The sequence below is a fragment of the Pygoscelis adeliae genome, unplaced genomic scaffold (assembly GCF_000699105.1).
Source record: "Pygoscelis adeliae isolate BGI_AS28 unplaced genomic scaffold, ASM69910v1 Scaffold87, whole genome shotgun sequence".
Classification (NCBI taxonomy): domain Eukaryota; kingdom Metazoa; phylum Chordata; class Aves; order Sphenisciformes; family Spheniscidae; genus Pygoscelis; species Pygoscelis adeliae.
The window spans coordinates 3,834,705-3,854,041 of record NW_008825098.1 but is presented as its reverse complement, the minus strand read 5'-3'; the positions used below and the strand labels follow the sequence as shown (position 1 = coordinate 3,854,041).

The following is a 19,337-nucleotide window of genomic DNA, read 5'->3' as shown; positions in this document are numbered from 1 at the left end:
GCAAGGCAAGAAGCTAGACAATCTCTTGCTGATTCTTCAATCCTTATGCTTAAGAAAAAAAAAAAAAACCCACACTTTTCCTTTTTTTTTACTCACCAGCATAGCATAGTTCTAAGGAAACAAATCCAGCAATCATGTAAGCTGATAAGAGTATAAACCAGAAATTTGTCTGCTGGGAATGTAACCCTGAAATGACACAAACTTAAAAATGTCTTAAACATGGTCTTTTGGGGTTTTTTTTTTGTTATAAAAATATGATATTTAGGAATGTACTTCTTAAATATTTTCATGTGTAAATTCAGATAGGGGGTGTTAGAAAGCTTTTTCAGAGAATAGGGGAACTTTTTTCCATGACTTCTGAGTAGGTTAATTATGCAGCAAACTTTAAATCATTTAGAAATGTATATTGACAAGGTTGGCCTGACGTTAGATACTAAAGCTACTAGTTTTGCACTGTGAAACACTAACATAGACTTGACTAATGGTAAACACTGAAAGTTTTGCATCTGAGTAAGTTATCTACTGTAATGCCAAATGACAAGAGCATTTTTTTTAGAAGTAAAAGCAGTTTTAAGCATGAGTAAATAAGCAAGATGGTTATTACCCTTCCTGTTTACAGTTGCTGTATTTGTGGGAAATTAATATCATTTCAGTCTTGAGTAATATGTTTCTTGCTCTGTGGTAGTTTGTGGGTGTTACATGGTTCAGAATACTCTTTAGGCAGATGTAAATATCTATATTAATCTTTACCCTAAGTTTTTTTTCCATTATTGGTCTAGGAACCAACAGGTCACATGAGAGCCTTTGATCCTTTTCTCATGGCAACAGGTACCCCTTTTCAAGGTTGCTTGAATTTTTGTCTTATTTCAAAAACAGAAATTCTAAGTTACTTCGTATTATTTCCTTAAAAATATTCTGAAGGCTAACAAGAAGAGAGCTATGCTAATACAGAGGTCTTCTACTTATGGCTCTTTCCGGATTGATTGGTTTTATAAGCATTTGGTCTGGTCGGAGCTTCTGATTGTAGAGGTTTTTTACAATTTTATACCTGTTGTGTCTGGGAAACAGCTGAAGGGGCGCCTATCTACTACCCAGGTAGAAACTTAGATGGCATGATCTTTAGTAATGCATACTGAGCTTCAGTATTTGCATATTACTTCTGTGAAACACAGAGTTAGGATAAAGGAGGTGAGTTTCACTGGTATTTGAGAGTGCTAAATGTCTGTTGAGTCAGTTTTAGGAAGATTTTAACAAACCATACACCACAGAAAAGCCAAAACAATGTTTTTCCTTCAAAAATTGAATGTTGTTGGACGTTGTGTTGGTGGCAGAAGTTCCTCATCTCGGTGTGTTTCTAACAAGTTTCTCCTCTAAGCTGATCCCTGCAGTTTTGTAAACCTGTCCTTTTATGCATCTTCTGTAGACGGTTATCATCTAGCTATGAAATAATGTTCATTCTTCTGCTGATCTGCTTTATTTCACCTTATTCTTGTGTATCTCTCGGGTTTTGCATAGTAGTCTCCATCTGACTATTTCCATTATACAGTGTGAATTCATGTCCTTCTGTTGTTGGCCGGTATCCTAATTTGATGTTAGGGCCGGACCAGATGTCTTTAACATTTTGTTAGTTTGTAGAAATGTCGGCTGTTAAACAGCCATGGCAGACCTCATAAAACTGTTTAAAACACACTTTCCTGTCAGAGCTTAGCAGTCTTTATGTTAATTTATTTCAGTCGTCTTTCTCAGTAAGACATAGCACATGGCATTTGGTGGTTCACTTACAGTTAACCTTTACTCTTCGTACATTGTTCATCATTCTGTGTCTTCCCTGCTCATCTTTATCGGTGCAGGACATCATCATGTTTCCATACTGGAAGGCATTCTTTATGAAATCTTTTCACTAAACTGCTGAGTCAGAGCAATTTTTACAATCATGAGTAAGAAAAGGATTCATGTTTGTCCTTTGTGCAGCCTAATGTCTCAGGGAATAACCCACAGCGTTTACTGCTGCTTCTCTCTATTGCTCACTACTTTGGTAAGTGTTGCATGAACTGGTCCAGACAACTGAGTAACTGCAGGTACTGTAACAGTTGTACTTTCCATAACTCTCCTCTCAGCTTCTCTTGTTTATACACAGGCTGCAAACATACCTGCTGTTGGTCTCAGCAGAAGTGTCAGTATCTCACATAGATATGTCATTTCTACTTGAATTATTATCTTCATAACACCCTCCGCTACAGAACTCTTTATCTGGATACATTCTGAATTTCTCAGTCCTCGAACATCTCCTTTATGGATGAAGACAAGACCAACAAGTTCTTTTTCTGCTCTTTGGACATTGCATGTGATTTCATTACATAGAAACAAAAGTCCTTCTTTTCCTAGTGTTTCTGAACCTTCATGCAGATGGTTGATGTGCTTTTACCAAGCAAGGGCCTGGAGTATTTCATTTTTGATACACTAACTGCTGCGTGTGAGCATTCAGGCTCAAGGATAGTTTAAATTGTCTTTCCTTTCCAACAGCAAGATAACTGTTGCACATACACTGAAAACAGCAATATCATCCAGAGATAGTAAATAATATTGACTGTGGAGAACTGTCTAGAGAAGTTTTTATTCCAAGATACCGAAAGTATTGTAGAGTAATGTGGTCTCAGACAAGGTAGCCTGTCAATGCAGCATTGAAATTATTGATCCTTATTACAGCCGTGCAACATGCAATCTGTCTGAAGACATATATAGTTTGTTCCTTTGTTTGCGCATCCTATCATTTTTCTAGCTGAGTGCAACTTCTGTACACCTGCTGTATTACACAAAAAAATACAATGGCTCCTTGGTTGACAGCACTTGTCCTTCCAGCAGCTCTTGAAAGATGCACAACTTGCATCCATGTAGAAAGAAAAACAGAGACTTCTATCTTATTAGCTGAAGAGTTTTAAAATTAATGACTGATACTTATGTTGCCTTTGAAATTTTGTCCCAAGATGCTGATGCGTGTAAGAGCAAATTACTATCCACGAAACAATGAAATAACACAACTATCCTGTAATGTATGAAATAAATTATATAAAAAGAATAGTTTTGCATCGACCATTTATAGAAACCTTCTAGCAGTAATAGATACAGAGATGTTGGCTAGAAATGTCACTTCTCTTCCTAGATTTGTACTTTTAAATATCTAGCCTTGTGTATCTTTTTCTGTGTCATCAGAAAAGAAAAGGTTTATGGCCTTTCACCTCTACTTCTTCTGAGAGCGGGAATCATGAAATTGAACTGACTGACCTGTTCAGCTTCCCTGCTTTTATAGCACAGAGGTTTTCTGGCCTATTTGTGTGGCTGTGTGGTGAAAGCTGATGTTGCCTGGCAGGGTAGTAATAAACTATTTGTGATGGAGAGGTCAAACCAAGCCGATAATCCTGGGCTGTTTCCAAAATGCAGAAGCAGTTTATTTTGGCCAAATTTCTTAACTGGTGTCCTGTTACCCAAGGAAAGGGCTCTGGAATTGATTAACTGCACACAAAGACTTGGTCTGTGTACGTTTTCATTAAGAAAGAACCATTCGTGTTATGTTTTTCTCCATTACTTTCACTTACTGTGAACAATGTATGCACGTCCGGTTTTGCTGTAAAAATAAAAAATTCCATGTGCTTTTGTATTGCCTTTAAATTGATGTAATTTAAATAAACAGGTGTATTGCCTTTAAATTGATGCTTTCTTTTTAACATCTGTTTAAAGTGCAGTCTACTTCTCTCCTGTATCTATAATAATAAACACTAAATGTATGTAGCTTAAAAAGCAGCTATGTCAGGCTGAGCCATCCTTTTCGGTTGAGGCTGTTGACAGAGGGAGGCAGCAGCTTGGTAGGGAGTGATAATTTAGCGCGAACAAAGCAAAATGGATAACGTCTTAGAGCAACCAGGAAGTTTAGTTCAGAAAGGAGCAAAATATTTCAATGGGCTTAATATTGGGATGAGGCCATGGCAAAACTAGGATGTTACTGTTAGATTACTTTTTGTTTACTTCCCCACCCCTGTCTTTTTCAATTCCTGTATTATTTGCATATTTAGAAATCTCAGGAAAAGTCTTTTGATGCCAAGTAATGGAGTAATTAGCTGGTGCCATAGAATTGTTTCCTGTAAGGCTTGATTGCTGCTTGACTGTGAAATACTTGAGCTCAGTTGAGCCAGAACTCTTAAAACCGATGTTTTAAAATGAAACTTGTGATTTCTAGTTCCTAGGTACTTGGGTGCCAACTTTGACTTTTTGAAATGCAGGTGCTCTACACTTTTTGAAAACCAGACTACTTGAAGACGTTCTAAATTTTTAAATGAGAACTTATTTTTATAGTATTTATATTATAAGGCTTAATTTTTTTCAGTGCACACTTCACAGTTCATCACAGCGTGTTATGTCAGCATGTTTTCGTTACAGATTTACCAGCAAAATAATTTGTATGAATAACAACAGAAGGCATGTGCTTTTTAAAGTACAAAACACCCCAGTGTTGGGACCTTGGAGAGCACAGAGACGTTATGTGTACATGAGTGAGCAGGCCCTCCCTGTCCTTTCTAAATGTTTCTGTTCGCTTCTTGTTGGTGCTTTGGGATTTATGCAGAGCCTGCTCTCAGAAGGATGTTCTTCTAAGTTGTTTGCACATGACAAGTAGTCTGGCATGCTGGTGAGGTACTCTCTTCGTTTGTCCATAGTCCTGCTCAAGAATCTAGCGCTGGCTTGATATATTTGCACTTCTGACATACCAACAGCGTGTTCTTAATAATGTGTAAGCTTTAATGTTTTCTGGCTTGTAACATGGTTAGTTGGGAGCAGGAAGAGTATAAGCAGGATTAATACTGTGCGAATGCAAAGTCTTGGTGTGAAAACAAAAGATGGACTTTTAATCGGAGACTGACTCATTTGTCATATATTTGAAAGGGCATGGGAAGAAATCGGAATTGAAGCAGCACAGCAGGCCCTTGCTTATTAGCCAAAAGGAGGAGAAAAGATCTTATCTAGCAAGGCTGCAAAAGATAGTATTGCATTTTAGTTACTGACGGGAAGTGATTTTTCTTAAACTAAAATTTCAAACAAAGGGTGAAGACTGGCTTGAAGGTTACTCAAGTGTGAAGCTTGTTCATGCAGTGTGACTGATTAATATTCTGTAAATATTTATACCAGTAATGTCGACTTAAACTCCGGTATCCTGAAATTAATTTTTTAAAAAACGAATGCAAGCAAATTCTTTCTCTACCAATAGTCTTGTCTCCCTTGTGGGTAATAAATGTTGACCATTCCCATGTATATGCATACATGTGCCTATGTGCATACATATATATTTTATTATTATTATTTGTGGAAACCACAATCTCCTTGTTATATTTTTATTTTGCATTACTTAGAAGCAGATCAGTTAATCAGCAGACTGTAAATTGGTGTTAGGCTTTTGATGGCCTCCCTCACAAACCATTTAAAATTCCTTCTTGTTCCATGGAATTTCATTTTCAGGCATGGCCACTATCCTCCTGAAATGCTGCTTAGAAGAAATGAGAAACCAAACAGCCAAGAATCACCAACTCCTAAATTTTTTTACTTACACCCTGATGTGTGAAAACTGGTTATTATTTTTAGGGAAACCCATTTCTGCATTTTCCAATTCTCTAAATGGATTCCTTTTGGAATTAGAGCTTGTTTCTAGAAAAAATATTTTGATAGTCTGTCTCATTGAGATTGACAGAGTTAGGCATTTTTTGCTTTCAGCTTTTTCATAACTTTCTACTGCACATAGCGTTCCTATTCCATCCCCCAGTTCTGTTTTCAATTTCAGATATTTGTAGGCTAATATGCCCTCACACAACCTAATGTTTCTCATGCTATTAATTATTGTTGTTCAGATTATTTATTTTTTTTACTGACTAAATTCTGCTTTCATCTCACTTACTACAGAAGTACTGCTAACGTTTCCTTAGCTAAGAATCTCAGGAGACAGGGCTATAACTCACAGTTGTAGCAGTCTCTTTACAGAAGAAACAAAACCCATAAATGTACTACAGTCTTGAACTGAAACTCTCAACTTTTTATAAATAAAATGAGTCTTCAGAAATGTAGAGAAAGTGTGACTGGAATGACCATGCTTCAGAGTGTATTCTGAGCTCTAGGAATAATAACCAGTGAAAGGCATCTGCTGTCTTTACCTGAATTTAGAAATTGTGTAAAAATTTTCCAGTTGCGTGGATTTTCCTTGGGAATGATACTAAACAACAACCTTCCATTACAGTATATTCAAAATGAAAAATCTAATATGTTTTCATCACAGAATGAAAAATTGTTAGTTACTGTTGAGACACCACATTGTCCATTTATCTCTGGCAAGTATTATCCCAAGTAGCTGGGGAACCTGATACGGTTAAGGAAAATTGCAATTTACTTTCACATCCACAAAAAGGTTTTAGAGCTAGAATTAAAAGTCCACAGCTTTAGTCCAAGATTTTTCAGAATTTCAGAAGCAAGATAGCACATAAGCATGTTGTCTTCAATGGAATTAAAGCATATGCTGCAGGTTATATCCTACCTGAATACGGACAGCTTTTTGAGTGGGAGATTAATAGATCACATCATGCATTCAGATTTTAAAGAAAGTAAATAATCTCATCCAGCTGGAATGTTCTGCCCCAAGCTTCAATTTCAGCTTCTTTCATTCACCACCCTGCTAATGACTGAGGTTTCTGGAGTAACTCCCTGATTGATGGCAATGCATCAAATCTATTGATGGCAATGAATGATTGATGGCAATGCATCAAATCTGTTTGAGATATACAGATAAAGCTTGGCTCCAGTGCCTCTGTTTTCTTCATAGAAGCTGATGCTTCGACCTTCTAAATTGTGAGTGCTGTAATGAATCATCCAAGATGCTTGGGACAGACACAAGAAGTGCTAATATACCCATTGTTTGTCTGATGCACTACAATAGGTTTGTCATAAAATGCAAGCTAGGATCATTTTTCTCTTCGTGAGACTGCAGACAGGAGATGCAAAACTAACCAGTCTTTTTATAGTGATAGAAAAGTAAATGGTTTTTACATTGCATCTTGTTAGAAGATAGATACATGCAGGATGCTTAGTGTTGCAAAAATATTTGTAATAGTTTTACTTTTTTTTTAATTTTGCATATGTTTTTCATTATGCTTTGGTAATATTTATTTGACCGCAGCTTATTTTAGGATGCTTCCCATTTGATGGGTGTCTGCTTTCCTCCCAAGTTGAATAATATTTTGTCACACACAGCACTTCACTCCTTCAGCCAGAATGTTTCACTGTGAATGTCTGGTTGGGTTTTGGACTGTATTTAAAAAAAACCAACCAAACAAAACAAATCCATTGTGTTTGCCATCAAGCACAAATTAGTGTTGAGAACTCCTGTTTTCCACCAAACAGATAACATGTAGCTTTGTCAAAATGGCAGGCCACACAAAGTTCGACAACTGAAAGCTTTCAGTCTGGCTCATAGCAGTATTTAATTGACAAATAAGACACTCAGTTGATCCAAAAATCCTGATGTCCATACACTGCATGAAATGTACTTCTGATGTACTGCATGTACTTACATTTAAGAGTCAATAGTCTGACTTGCAAAGACATTTAATGAAGATGCCTTACAATGACTAGGCTTTGATTATATCCCTGTCTTTGTATTCGTTAAAGTTCTGTTACACTTCTCTTACGCAGATTTCCATACATAACTAGGGATAAAATTAATGCTTAAAATATCTTTGCTAGTTTTTCATTAAAAAAAAAAAAATCTAAGTTTTTTTTTGAATGGGAAAATGTTTTTTAAAACTACATGCCCTTTAAGGGGGGGGAGAGAGACAGAGGTATAAATGAATATATGTATATTTAGCAATGTTATAGCTAGGTTAATTGGCTTTACTGATTTTTCATGCTTGCATTTCTTGTTTTTTGTTTTGTTTTTTTTTCTTTCAATCCCTGATCAGAGATTGATATTGAGCGTTGTGTTCGTGAGTCAATCAACCTGTTTCGCTGGACACCGAAGAGTGCTACATACAGGCAATATGCACAGCCTCCACGGCAAGCCAGTGAGAGCAACAGCACAAGAAGTTCAATGTCCTGCTTTTCAGCAGACTATCAGGAAGCACCTCGAAGTGACCTAGTAAGTGACCTGGGAATTGGAGGGGGGAGAATTGTTAGGATTGCATGTTTCTCCTGCCCCAGGTGTTTTTTTCCCTCTTTAAAATTTAGACAGGAAGAAAATACCCACCAAACCTCAGTTATTGGCACTTATGTTGTCACTTCCAAGTGCAGGGGTTTGACACATTCATCAGATGTTCTGATTTGTCAGCTAGTGCAGAGTGTTAGAGCCTATGCCATATTATTAATTTTGATGAACAATCCAATGCAATGAATAAGCATTAACTGAAAGGTTGTGGAGTTTTTTTGGTTTGGTTTTGTTTTTTTTTAACTTCACTGCTTTGAACTTCAGCCTTTTTGATGTACATGCCAATAAAGTTATTTCTTCTTGTGCCGTGTTTCTGCCTCTCCCAACTCCTGCTCCTTCAGTTCTGTGGTGTTTGTTACCACAACAGACCAATGTCCACGGCTCACCTGCAGAACTACAAGGAGGCTTTATCTTAGGAGAGAAATAGTAAAAAGAACAGTTTGCCAGTGAGAAGTAGGTAACTGGAAAGTGATGCAGGCAGCTCTGGCTGCTTTTTCCATCTTGGCATGTCAGGTTAAAGGTATGGCTCAAGTTATTTTGAGAGGTAGTGTGTGAGTTATGCCTGTGTTTGTCTTGGCAAAGAACAACTAGTGGCTAAGAGTATATCTGCATTAAATAGATACTCCGTTTAGCAAAAATATTTTTCCCTTCTCTCTCCGGTAGAATCTGATGGCTGTTTCTCTTGTCAAATACACCATCTGAAGAATGGTGATTTGAAATTATTCCTTTCCTTCCTCTCAGCAGTATAAATCTAGTCAGTCTCTTAAAAATTAAACACTTATTTTGTTTTTTTTCCTTCCATGTTCTCCTGCAATCAGAATTCATTCGTGAGTACGTTACAATAATCGGGGAAGAATATATAGACCTGCCGTATCTATTTGGTCAATTGCATTAGGTTTTAGTCTTTACATCTGTTTTTCCTAACTACTAAGAAACTAAGAAGTGTGTTGTTACTCAAGTGTATCTTACTTTCTAAGTAGTCCTTAAACCTGAGTCTGATATTCAGTCATTTTCTTGGTTTTTTACTTCAGTTTTGATTTTTTTTCTATTGCTGTATTTTCTGGAAGCCTTAGCCACAAATCCAGGACTTCAAGTGCTAGACATGCAAATGCAGAACGAAAGTAAACTCCAAAGACCTTACAGGATTTAAGAAATAATAGGTGGATGTAGAAAGGCAATTGGGAAGAAAAATGAAATGACAGGAGAATACTGGTTGTTGTCATAACAGGAATTGTAGCCAACACAACTGCTGCTGTGCTGCTCTAGAGATATGTAGAGAGACTTTCTGAAGGAGCTAAGGGCTGCACGTTTATAGAATAATTCAGATAGGACCTTAGGAAGTCATCTGGTACAAATTCCTGCAGAAAACAGGCCCAACACTGAATTCAGATGGGGTTGCTCAGGGCTTTGTTCTGTCAAGGTCAGGTCATGAAAACTTCCAAGGAAAGAGATTATGCAGTCTCTCTTGGCAGCCTGGTCCGATGCCTGACAGTGCTAACAGTGAAAATGTTTTTGTGTATGTGCTGGCTTTTCTTAATGTTACGATGACAGGAGAGTAAAAAGGCAAGTCTCCTCAGTCCTAAGGATGTGCTTGTGCCTTTCTGTGTCCAAGCAAGAGTGAAGGGACTTGGACATAGCAAGGAGGGAGACAGGTGAAGGCAGCAATGGTCTACTGAACCGGTAAATAGAACAAAGATTTATATTTATAGCAGAGATAAAAATCCATTATTTTGGGTCAAGCAAAGTTTCTTTCAGTATTCTTCCCTTTCCTGAGAAATTTTTTGGGTGTTTTTTTCCCAGCAGTAATTTTATTTTCATACCAGAAGTTGTGTTTGTTTATAATGCCAGTAACTAGGCTCATCCATCCCACAATTTCCAAGAAATTAAGCTAATGTTTTTGGTATGTTACAGAGAAGAAAAATAAATACCATAACTTCTATTGCCTTCTCTTTCATTTCTACTTCTTTCTACTTAACAGCAAGGCACTTTTCATTTACTGCAACATCACTGATGGTTTAACTTCTTTTGACGGTCAAGTGTATTGGAACTTTTGGGTACTGCTGTAGGGTTGTTTGGGTTTTTTTTAGCTCATCTTATGGAGCAGCGTTATGTGATTTATACAGACATATGTGAACATATTCAGGCTCTTTCTGTAGCAAAGAGGAAACTTATCTCATGGACACCTGAATGACAAGGAAGCCGATTCATATGTTAAGTTACAGTCTACAAATGTGTTTGTTCTCATGTGCTGTATTTTTGTGTGTCAGACTTTGAGACAGATACGTACAAGTCAAGTATGTTATGGTTCTGTCAGGAGCCATAGTTCAGATATCGAAAATCCTGTGTAACGTGAGCCACTAATGAGCTACCTCTCACTTGTGACCAGTTCTGCACTTCTGGATATTTGTCTTTATAAGATGACACTTCTCAGGGGTTTGAGCAACACTGCTAAAAAAAATTTTAAATTATTGGTGAAATACACTATTTACACCCAAAGGTGTTTGGTTGGTATTTTTTGGGTTTTGGACTTTTTTTAACCTTAATCCTGGAACTATCTATCTCTTTCTTCAGGCATGTCCTCTACTGGTGTTTGCTGCCATGGGGAAACTTCTTTTCTAGTTGAAAGCAGTAGAATCTGAGTTCAATCTTTAGTAAGCACAGTAGCCTTCAATGGATTTTCTAAAACACCATTGTGTCCTTGCTGGTCAGTCTAGCTCTTAAAAAATTACTTTTCTGTTTCCCCACCTATATAGTTAGTCATTATTTGGACAAGCTCTTTGCACTACATTTGCATCTCCATCTTTATATTTGTGGGTCGCCTCTGTATTTGAGGGTGGGTAGAGTAGGAAACAATTCCTTTGTAAACAAAGCTGTGGGTTTGCTTCTGAAGGTAACTTATGACTTCTTTAAACATTAAGTGTTTAGTGTATTTAATTCTAAACACCAGCTGTCTCCTACTCCTATATTTGTATTTTCCTTCTAAGCTGCTTCAGTTTGTTTCTTAAGTGCTTTTTATTGGCTACTCAAATATTTGTGTGTATCTGCATGTTACAGTGCTTTGGTTAATAATAACATGAGAAGTATTTGCCCCTGGGTGTGAGCACTTTTCTCCCTAAATCAACAGCCAGTAAAACAAAACTGTTTTGACTCTTTTTATCACTAGCATTGCTTAGTTTTCATTTTAGTGGCATCTATTTGCAACTTCATAAATAGGCTTGAGTGCTCTCTTCCCTCTTGGACTTGTGTGTTGCTTAATCTTTTACTCTTTCAGCCAGTAAGCATATTTCTACTGAGATAAAATCTCAAGGAGGAAATAGTTTCAAAGAGAATGAATGTACATCTTAAGTGGTTTTGCATGTTTATTTTGTGAAAGATAAAATGTCAAAAATAAGAATGGAAAAAACCCTTTAAATTCACCACCGAATTTTAGTAGCAGTCTACTCAAATTTGTGTCTGTAATTTTTTTTTCTTGACCAGTACACTGATGATTTTTTTTTTTTTTTTCTTCTTACTCTTTCTGAAACTTACCTTCGTCCCCTGGAAACTCCTGAAGTGTTTTTCTTGAATGTCCAGGAGTCAGAGAGACAAATAACACTTGTCATGTAATAATTTTGTGCTTTGCCTGTATCTCCCATATTATAGACATGGTAGATGTACACTCTCTCCAGCTACCTGTATACTTCTAAATAAAAGTGAGAGAATGATGCAGTTTCTTTATCTTTATGAATGTCTGCTGAGGTGTGGCAGGTGGACTCCCAGAAATCCCAAGGCTGATACAATTATGCCTTCGTCTTGGTCTTCTGCTGCCAATCCTCTTTTCAAAGGTGGAAGTTTGTGATGAATGTTGGGGAATTAAAGCATTCAACTGGAGAAAAGTCTACCAGATGATTATTGATCCTTGCACTGATTTAAATGCCACCGGACTGGTTCAGCTTTTTTTTTTTTTTTTTGATGAAGCAGGAGAAATACCTAAGCGGGAAGGTGACTTAATGGCTTGATGAAACAATACAAACATGAAAAAGGTTTGTTTTTATCAAAAATAGTATGAGCAAAGTTTCCTGATGGTAACTCTTCTTTGCAGATAATCAAGGATAGCTTGCCCAACAGACTTCTTACAGATGGGAATTCAGGCCTATTTGCAATAAATACGCCAGCGCTCAGTTGCTTCTAATTTCCTGTGAGCACCTAGGATATACTTGTCCATATAAAATGTATTGGCTAGGTTTGTATTAAGCCCTTGAATAACTGGTGTGTAAAGCCCATCTATTCTTCTAAAAGAAGCATGATGAGTAGCGTATACCAACATTTCTGTTTCAGTGTACCAGCTAAGAAATGTCCAAGTGCAATGGTGCAGTGTCTGTGCTGTTCATAACAGCTGTTATATATATATATATATATATTCTGCCTCAAGGGTATTCTGACTGCCTTGACCCATTTCAGGTTTGGTTTGTGTTCTGTTTTTGTAGGGAATTTGTTTTTGTTTTCTTCTTTCATTGTTCCATTACTCCACTACTCAGAAAGCTGTTCCTCAGATTTGTCTTTAGTTCATGTTGTGCAAAGCATTAACTGATCAAGATCTGAGTTAATGTTTCTAATTTATTTTGCATGTGCCTTTGATGTTTCTGTTTCTGATTGTAGCTGCCAACAGCTTGAGTGAGAAGTTGGGTTTATTTGTCATTTTGCAGATGAGTTGGTTAAAATACACTTTTTATGTCGCTCTCCTGTGAGTGAATAAACAATTCACTGTTTAATTAGGCGTGTCATAAGCATATCACATTCTGGCAAATATTTCTAGGAATTGTTGAAAGCTTCAAAAAAACTTTCTCTATGTATTTGTTAGCTTTTCAAAGGTTTTTCTGATACTCATAAGCTAGGCAGCCAGCAACCAGAAAGTGGGGGGTATAAGGAAAACTCTGCTTCCAGAGCTTTGGTTCTGCAGATTAAATTAGCTGAAGGAAGCCTTTTTTAGCACTTTCTTTACTCTGCTTGGTTTTAAAAATATGAATGTATTTTCTTATGTTTTAGGACTTTTTCTGATAGAAGATAAGGCATTAAATCAATTACCAGAGTGGATAAAACAAGAAATATATGGCTTAGGAAATAACGGATGTTAAATGTTAATTTAAGAGTCTCTAATGAATGTTGTGGTTGTTTTTTAAGTTGTAATATAAATAGCAATTATTTTAATTGAATGTAAACTCATTTGAACAAGTGTGCTTTTTTTTTCTTAGTTGAAGCAGAATTAAAGGAGTATGTTTATAATAATCTAAATATTATTTATGAGAGACTTAATAGTTTGTTAGACACTCACTTAGATCATATTTAAGGATTGTAAACATATTTTGTATAGACTTGGTTTCCCAGTCTCCCTAGGACGTGTTTAGCTGCTGTGGATGTAAATGGGGCAGTTGGAGCAGCCAGAGCACTCTGTTGCAGCCTTAGGCTCAGGTTCTGGATTCACTGATTGGCAATCTAGTCCTTCCTCACAAGCCTTTGCGATTATACCCACTTTGAAGTTGAAAGCTGGGTGTATTTGACCTTTTTGACCTCCCACAATTGGGATTCCATGACTGATTAACAAATGTGCTGGAGGGGAGGGGGTCATTATACATGTAAAATTAATTTAAAAAAAAAAAATTCTAGCCAGTTCTCTATCTCTGCATCTTGTGGGAATGTGGGGGTTTTTGGTTTTTTTCCCCCCTTATTTGGAAATTGTTTTAAGATCAGATTCTGGATTCGATAGCCTTTGATCAATTAAATATTAGGAGTTTCATTTTTCTCTTTTTTTTCAGTTTTGCCATATTACTGGGGAAAAGAAGTTTACTTAAAAAAATCATAAGCAGTAGCCCCTGTATGGTAGAATAAGGAATATGGCAGCTATTGTCACTGTCCTTTTAAGGAGTAGAAGTTATTGACAAATGAGCTGTTTACAAGATAAAGAAAGGATTGGGCCCATAATAAAGTAGTAAACACAACAGAACAGTGCATTCAAGTTTGCTACAGCTGTTAAATAGTTTGGATTTGAGCCAACTCTGTTTTTCCCTTCTATGCTCAGTCTTGGCCCCTGTGGAGCGTATCCTATGAGAAGACGTCTGAAATGCATATGGTAGCACTGGTAACATAGTCTGCGATCAGCCCTTGCTAAAGTAAATCATTGGAATATTGAAATGAAAAATGGAGGGAAACCAGAATTTCCAAAGTCTCTCTGGCCAGTGTTACATCTGCCGAGCTATACTCAATACTCAGCTGTAGCTGGCAATCCAAATCTGAGCTCTGCAAAGCGGCACTGTGGTTTTTGCCTGTGCTTTTTCCATCTGTATTCATTGATGCCAGTTTTCCTCACTGATTATTGGTGGGTGATCTCTGTCATCCATGAGCTGGTATATGGTTCCATTCTTGAAAACTTGGTGTTGTGCAAATGTTTCATTCCACAAGTACAGCTGGAGGAAAGCCTTATGTTATAACTCAGTTTTAGCAAAGAGGAATTTGCTCGGTCTCACTGAAGAGTAGTAGTAGTAAGCTATTCTTTGAACACTTCCTTTTTTTTTTTTTTTTCTTTTTATGCATATCTAACACACGGAGAATGTTAGGAAATAGTTACACACCTCAGTGTTTTAATAATTTCACTGGTAATTATTTATTGGGTTGCTGACAATATGATGTAAAGTTAACCTTTTGTGAGGGATGCTTTAGAATTTTCCCCTGAAAAATATGTAAGGAGATAAGCTCATGGGCTCCTAAGGAGAGCACAATGTCAGGCTGTAGTGGTCCTCAGTGGCAAGCTGGCTGGCTAAAGACGCAGTTGTTACTTTGTTTTCATGTATTTTAGTACTGACTCTGGCCCTCTTTGAGAGGAAGGACTATAGTGGAAATACGTCTTTTTGGCAACCAATGTAAATACTTGGTGTGGTTTCCTGGGTGACAGTTTTATTTCACACTTTGTTAAATAATCCATATTTTATCGAAAAAACAGTGGCCTGTGTTTAAAAAAAGGAAAATGAAAAAGAAGTGTAGTGTGTATGTGAATTTACTTTAGGAGAGAAGTAACACTCAGAATAACCCACTGAGTGTGCTAAAAATATGCTTTAGGACCAGCACGGATCTAAAAAGCTTAATGCTTTATTCAGCTTCTGATAAGCACAATTAGATACTGCAGAGAGAAATGGTCCACTTGGTATTACGTTTTTTAAGCACAATTAGATACTGCAGAGAGAAATGGTCCAGTTGGTATTACATTTGTTATGTGTGTGCTTGTAGCATTAGATGGCAATGGAGTTTGAGAGAAATTTTTGAAGTCAGGTTTTAGAGGAGAAATAAACTCAAGGATCTTAGTAGTTTATCTCACATGCAGATATGCTCAGGTGTACAGACATAGCTACCTCCTGCCACTCACAGCAACTCTTAATTCCAGCATGCACTAACTCCTGTGCATGCCATATGTTGCTGCTGTGAAAGTTATGTCTTAGAGCATGGTGCTGTGTAACAGTGCTATTGAGAAAATGTAATAAAAATGAATTTTCATGACATGGGGAGGGGGTGTATTATGTCGAAGATATTTATTTCTATCAAAGGCCTAAGGTGAGGTTTTTTTCCTCTACTCCCCGGTCCTCTGTCCTACCCTATTCTTTTTCTCTATATAGGTCTCTATAGGAGCCCGCCTTAGGCTAAGTTTGAATCCAGGATTCCATCACGTCCCTTTCTTAACGCACCTCAGGCCAGGCTAAGTGCTGTGCATTTTCTCAGTTGAGTCAGGATGCGGTGTCATTATGGTCTAACTTTATTAGGAAGTGCAGTGAGAGAATGAAAAAGACTTTCCTGAATGCAGCTGTCTTGCCTTATGCTGTTGCTGCGCTCTTGCAGTTGATAGACTAGTACAAATTGGCTGGTGGCCTATGTGATCATGTCGATGTCATCTTAATCTACCAGTAAAATTCTTACAGCTATGTATATATATTTTCTCATCTGCCATTGTTACCAGTGGAAAATCTGATTTTCAAGTATGTGTGACAGCATAACTAGAAGAAAGAGTGCATACCGATTGCAAAGCTGAACCTGCAGCAAAAGTTAGTCACGGAGCCCATCCTGCAAACGTGAATGAACACATTTTAGGTTGATGTGCATAAATGTTTCTGTTGATGCTAAAATGATGACTTATGTATAGCTCACCAAAGCTTGGGCCTGGGTTTCTAAAATGAGCAGACTGGTACAGAAATCCAAGGAGACTGATGTGAAAAGCACATACAGCTTACAGGGTAACTATCTGGCTAACCATATTTTCAAACTTTTTGACAATTACTCTAATTCAGCACTCCTCTTAATAGTCACCAGTTAAGGTAGAGCCTTAACAGTATGTTTTGCTCTTTGGCGGGCTTCACAGTGGTATGTCCCAGAGTCATGTCACACTGAAAATGTCCCAGAGCTGTGCTGCCATTGTTAATGCCAGTTCAGAAAACAGGAATCATGGATAAATAGCAACTACAGTTGAATCCTGAAAAAAAGATGGATTGTCTAAATCCAAGGTCTCTGACACCAAGTGACATAAGTGATCGCGTTGTGGGGGAAAGGAAATTCCTCTTCCAGTTGCAGTTTGCATTGAGATGTGATATTAAATTCCTGTTGGTTTTGTTTTTAAAGAGGGCAAGGGAATCTGACAGTTTGTATTCTTAAGATTCTGTAATGTTTTTTTTCTCAAAGCAAGGGAATACAATTTCTTGTCAAGGAGAGAGCATCTATCAAGAGGAAAAAAGAGGCACCGATGGAAAGCAGGGAAGGCTTGCAACATCATTCTTGCTGCTGCTTTTACTTTAAGTTTTATTTCACGTTAAAGCATCTTGTGGGTATTTTCAGACACAACTGGATTATGGCTCAGCTTTGTATTTTAAAATGGTTCCCTGCAGCGGTGAGAAGTGTTTACCTGTTTTATCATATCATAGGAAATAACTAATGAGACTTTGCAGCATGTCTGCCTAGCTGCATGCAGGGAGTAACTCGTCTTTCTGCTCTGCTGATTCAGCTTATTCACTCAATTATGTTATTCCAGGGAGAAAGAGAGAAAGGTTTCCTTAGTAATGAGCTACTTTGGCAAGCAGAGCTCATTTACATTTTTGTAGACTGCCTACAATTGTGTATGAAGACATTTGGAGGATGTTTATGAATGACAATTGGCTAAAAGTTGCTGTTTGCGCACTCCTTAAGGTGTGGGTTCTGGAGTAAGGAGCTTTTTGGGGAAGTCAGGGTGGTGGAGAGGGTGAAAGAGTACAGCTTGCAAAATGTACTTGCAAAATGAAATGGAACAAACTTAAGAAATAGGAAGTAGAGGGAGATAGGGAGCATCGAGCAAGTAGGCACTGATGACTTGTCTTGGAAATAAGAGAAGCAGAATACAATGGCAAGGGAGGTCTGAATCTGAAGTGTAAGAATGAGTTTGCTAGAGAGGTGGTGTAGAGAACAGTGGCTCTCAAGTGTTTGAAAAATTTCAGAAAATAGTTCCTAAAATCTGGAAGTTTGGCTGCTCCTCCTTTATAAGTAGTCCTGATAGAACATCAAAAAACATTGAAGCCTTTTTGTATGACCCTTTGCTAATAATGGTCATAAAAAATGGTGGGGGAGGGGGATTAGGGGGTGTGTCAAGACATGTATTACTTTTTATTTATTTATGATCATTGGAATACTTCCCTGCCTGTATAGGCCTCTTTCTGTCAGTAACAGTGGATTTAAGCATCATTCTTTCTCAGTTGGTACAGGAGTTAAGTACTTTTTGCTTATCAGGCCATCAGAATTCAAGGGAGCAATGGGAGTCATTCTGTTTGTTTAAAAACAAACAAAACCACCCCACCAAAAAATAAACATGTGAAGGACAATGTTCCTAGGGGATTAAGTACTGCCTTCAGCTACTTAATTATGAAGGATATAAACAAAAACATTTGCATGGAAACTACTAAGTGTGAACACACTGGTAGTGATTGGATTCAGTCAGCTAAAATCATAGAATCATAGAATAGTTTGGGTTGGAAGGGACCTCTAAAGGTCATCTAGTCCAACCCCCCTGCCGTGGGCAGGGACATCTTCAACTAGATCAGGTCGCTCAGAGCCCCGTCCAACCTGACCTGGAATGTTTCCAGGGATGGGGCATCCACCACCTCTCTGGGCAACCTGTGCCAGTGCTTCACCACCCTCAGCATAAAAATTTCTTCCTTATATCTAGCCTAAGTCTGCCCTCCTTTAGTTTAAAGCCATTCCCCCTTGTCCTGTCGCAACAGGCCCTGCTAAAAAGTTTGTCCCCATCTTTTTTATAAGCCCCCTTTAAATCCAGTGTTCTTATTTGGTGTTGTTTTCAGGTACTTCCTGAAAACTGACTCTGCCTGTCATGACAACTGCTTTTTTGATAAAAACACGATAGCAGTGGCTTTGCCTACAAATCTGTCCCGAAGTGTCCTGTTCTTCTTGCTTAGTCTCCCTCTTCTTTTCTACCCGTTGTTTTCATCTGACATTTTAATTGGTATAAAATAGTGCTACTCTATATAAATATATTTATCCCAAAGCTTATATGATGGCACCATGACATTGAGTATTATATTTAGGTGGAATTCACTGTAAAAAATACATTAGCTTTCTTCCATTATGGTTATTTAAAGTAAAAACAAGCACAAACAGTAATGTCTTTGCTACAAACTGCTGTCACGCTTGATTCGGAGTTGCATCTGTTTGTGGTTGCTGTGTGAATCTGCTTTTGTCTCTTTATTTGATCAATTCTTTTAGAAATCTTTTAAAACCATTATCTTCTAAGCTGGTTTTAAAATGTTTTTGTTGTCTTATTCCTAGATATACATGCATACATTGATTTCAGAAACAAAACATTATGTTCCAAAAATATGGAATGACATCTTCCATGAAGCATGTTTCTTTATGAAGGACTTTGATACTTTGACTAGATTATTTTACTTGAACCCCAGATTTTAATTATACTGACTTTCAGGCTGAAGTTCCTTCTGTATTAAATTTTCTGCAATAAGTTTTGCCAACTTCAAAGACAAAAGGGGGGAAACCCTGCTTCTACTCAGGTAAAGCTTTCCTTTCCATGGATAAAAAGTTGCTTTATAACTCCTGTGTT

General features: G+C 37.4%; 1 protein-coding gene across 1 annotated transcript in view; it reads left to right on the top strand.

Annotated features, from left to right (window-relative positions):
• TBCK (TBC1 domain containing kinase) overlaps positions 1-19,337 on the top strand; it is a 109,327-nt gene that overhangs the window by 66,723 nt on the left and 23,267 nt on the right. The window contains exon 22 of the mRNA XM_009327052.1: positions 7,986-8,161. Within this exon, the coding sequence (XP_009325327.1) occupies positions 7,986-8,161 (176 nt within the window). The remainder of the gene's footprint in view (positions 1-7,985; positions 8,162-19,337) is intronic.